The sequence below is a fragment of the Arachis hypogaea genome, chromosome 15 (genome assembly GCF_003086295.3).
Source record: "Arachis hypogaea cultivar Tifrunner chromosome 15, arahy.Tifrunner.gnm2.J5K5, whole genome shotgun sequence".
Lineage (NCBI taxonomy): Eukaryota > Viridiplantae > Streptophyta > Magnoliopsida > Fabales > Fabaceae > Arachis > Arachis hypogaea.
The window spans coordinates 133,493,813-133,497,650 of record NC_092050.1 but is presented as its reverse complement, the minus strand read 5'-3'; the positions used below and the strand labels follow the sequence as shown (position 1 = coordinate 133,497,650).

General features: G+C 30.2%; 1 protein-coding gene across 1 annotated transcript; it reads left to right on the top strand.

The window, feature by feature from the left end:
• Window positions 1-749: 749 nt before the first annotated feature.
• On the top strand, window positions 750-2,458 carry LOC140179331 (uncharacterized). The gene is made up of 2 exons (XM_072218086.1): window positions 750-1,717; window positions 2,368-2,458. The coding sequence occupies exons 1-2, from the start codon at window positions 750-752 to the stop codon at window positions 2,456-2,458; spliced, it is 1,059 nt and encodes a 352-aa protein (XP_072074187.1).
• Window positions 2,459-3,838: the final 1,380 nt, after the last annotated feature.

The window sequence follows — 3,838 nt, the reverse complement described above, 5'->3', positions numbered from 1 at the left end:
AAAGAAGAGCAAGCGAAAAGGTAAGGGAAAAGCACAAATGTCTGAAGATTTTAGCGAAAGAAAATCATCGGTTGTCAAAAAATCATCTCTCATGGAAGATTTTAAGAATGTTAGAGAAAGGGAACTAATGGATAGGAAAAAGAAAGAGAAGAGGAGAAGGAACATAGAGCAAAGATTATGGCGATCAAAGAGAAGAAGTTACAAATTCAAGCGGCAATGAAAGAACAAGAATTACAAACTTAGAGGTATATTAAAAAAATGGAGATAAAAGCAAAAGAAAGGGAGATGGAAAGGATGGCCAAGGAAAGGGAAAGGGAGATGGATATGCAAATACTTAATGCTGACACGTCTACAATGAGTGAAAAATGACGAGCTCTTCATGAGATTGCATGTGAGAAAATAATCGCCAAGTGGTTTACTTAATGGTTCCTTGTATTCGTAGAATTATGTAGTATGTTCTTATTTTTATTGCGTATTACTAGTATGTGATGTAGTTTGTTTTATTTATTTCTGATGTAAGTTTTAAATTAGTCAATATTATTGTGCCCTTATTGTTCATGAAAGTGACTATTGCAAAACTAGCCGTTGCAAAACTAGCCGTTACAAAACTAGCCGTTAAGGTACTTATTGCAGACACACTTATAAATATCAACTAGCAATGACTCCGCAACTCCACTTCAACTCTTGTTTCTTACCTCGAAAGAGAACTAAAAATTACATTTCTAGATATGGCTAGAAATTTTGATGATATGTTTAATGAGGCTTTGTATGGCAAAAGAAGACGGCAAGATAACACACTCATAGATAATTGGATCGATGAGTATTTACTCGAAGATTCAGAAGAAGAAGATATCAATAGAAGCTCTATCCCAATTTCTCGTAGATGGATCAACAGAGATCGAGAAGCAGGACATGATCGCCTTTTCCAAGATTACTTTGCAGATGAACTGGTGTATAATGCTGACATTTTTCGACGGAGATTTCGAATGAGAAGACATGTGTTCCTTCGGATAGTAGACGCTCTCTCAAACGTCTATCCGTATTTCCAACAGAGGGTTGATGCAACTGGAAGAAGAGGCTTGTCGCCACTCCAGAAATGTACCGCTGCGATACGGATGTTAGCATATGGTGTAGCAGCTGATGTTGTTGATGATTATGTGCGCATAGGCGAGAGCACTACAATTGAATGCTTGGAAAATTTTGTTGAAGGTGTCATTTTGGTGTTCGAGGATGAATACTTGCAAAAACCCAATCCAAATGACGTACAATGCCTACTACAAATGGCGGAGGGTCGTGGCTTCCCTGGCATGTTGGGTAGCATCGACTGCATGCATTGGCAATGGAAAAATTGTCCAAATGCGTGGAAAGGTATGTACATGAGTGGTTATCGTGGGGTTGCAACCATAGTACTTGAGGTTGTAGCATCTTCAGACCTTTGGATATGGCATGCGTTCTTTGGAGTTTCTGGTTCAAATAACGATATCAACGTGTTAGATTGTTCTCCAGTGTTTGATGATATTCTAAATGACCGTGCTCCGGAGGTAAATTATACTATTAATGGTAATAATTATACAATGGGATACTATTTAGTAGATGATATTTATCCTGAATGGGCCACATTTGTCAAATTAATCTCAAAGCCACAAGGGGAGAAATGCAAGTTATTTGCACAATACCAAGAAGGGCAAAGAAAAGATGTGGAACGAGCATTCAGAGTGTTGCAAGCATGCTTTGCAATTATACGTGGTCCAGCTCGTTTTTGGAAAAAGAAGAAGCTTGCCAACATAATGAGAGCTTCTACTATATTGCATAATATGATTGTTGAGGATGAAAGAGACACTTATGCAGAAAATTTTGCTCAAGGCTTAGAGTATGATGATGTTGAAAATGGCTTATCACAACCTCAGGTGGGAGAAGAAGATTTTGCACCATACCATCAATTTCTCCAAAGAAATGCCCAAGTTCGAAATAGGCAGCAGCACAGACAATTGAAAGAGGACTTGATTGAACACATATGGCAATTTCACAATGCTTGTCGTCAACTATAGAGTTTAATTGTGTTTTTCTTTGTATTAAGTAATTTTACAAATTAGTGTAACCCCGAATTATATATTGTGTATTATTGTTATATATGAATTTAGTTAATATTAATATCTTTTAATAGTGAATTATTTTTAAATTTAAATATTTAAATTACATTGTTGAAAAAATTAATTACATTAATTTCAAGTATTTTAATTAATTAATTAAGTGGGACCACAATAGGGACTAAAGTTAGTTTCTCCTAATGGAGAAGAGAGAGATGCTTTGAGTTCTTATTTACTGTTTATGACGTAGAAGCTGATGTGGAGTTACTTTTTATGACAGGTGGTCCATAAACAGGAACTGGGATAAGTTCTCTACTGGAGATGGTCTTAGAGCACCTCCAACGGATCTGTTCTTATTTAACTTTTTCTGACAATTGGAGGAACTAACCAATGGAAAGGAGAAGAGAGAAGAAGTTTCTGCACGAGTCTCAAGAAGAAATAGTCCCTCTGAATGGAGATTTGAATTGGCCAATAATAACTTGTCATCGGCAAGTTATTATTAAAATAAATAATTATATAAAATCTTAATGAATTAAATAATTATATCTCTATTAATTAATGAATCAAATAATTATATTCAATAATTAAATAATAATTAATTTAGTAATAATTATAATAATTAATTATATTAAATAATTATATCTCTATTAAATTAATAATTTATATGAATTATTTAAATAATAATTAATTAAATAATTAAATTATAATTAATTTATTAATAATTATAATAATAAATTATATTAAATAATTAAATTTTTATTTAATTAAATATTTATATTAATTATTTTTATCATAATTAATATTGAATATTATTTATATTATTATATTAAATTATAATTAATTAAATTTATTTATATAAAAAAATAAATTTAATTTTTACACCTTACAAAATAATTTTTGGTTGGATTGGTTATTTTTATTTATAAAATTTAAAATGCTCAACTTCAAAATAGTCAGTAGTATAGACAGTTAAAAGAGGACTTGATTGAACACATATGGCAATTTCACAATGCTTGTTATCAACTATAGAGTTTAACTATATTTTTCTTTGTATTAAGTAATTTTATAAATGAGTGTAATCCCGAATTAATAAATTATTGTGTATTATTGTTATATGTGAATTTTTTTAATATTAATATATTTTAATAGTGAATTATTTTTGAATTTATAAATTTAAATAATATTATTAAAAAATAGTAACTACATTAATTTTTATTATTTTAATTAATTAATTAAGTGAGATCACAACAAGGACTAAAGTTAGTTCTTCAGAGAAGAGAGAGATGCTTTGAGTTCCTATTTACTTGTTATGATGCAAAAGTTGATGTAAAGTTATTTTTTTATGATAAGTGGGCCATAAATAAGGATTGAGATGAGTTCTCTGCTAGAGATGGTCTTATTAGAGAGAGAAAGTTCCTACTCAGAGGCATTCACTCATGCCTCTCTCCTCTTGAATAGTGTGCATAGACTCTTGTTTCTTCTTCTCTAATAATTGGTCCCTGCATTTATCAGAAGAAGGACTTTAATTTTTGGCGGCCTGTTAGAGGTGTTCTAAAGAACAAAAATATAAAAGTTAGTATTTTTATACTTTATTTAATGATAAACTAAATATAAAAAAATAAATGATAAAACTCTAATTTACTATATTTTTTTCAGAAAAAATCTTTAGAAAAAAATATAAGGATAAAAAATCTAATTATAATAATAAATTGATAGAAATAATAAAATAAAAATAAAAAAAATATGTTATA

Coding starts and splice junctions, on each gene's coding strand:
- LOC140179331 (XM_072218086.1), top strand. CDS start 750: ATGTTTAATGAGGCTTTGTATGGCAAAAGAAGACGGCAAGATAACACA. Junction 1,718..2,367: donor GTGGAACGAGCATTCAGAGT/GTTGCAAGCATG, acceptor TTTTTATGACAG/GTGGTCCATAAACAGGAACT.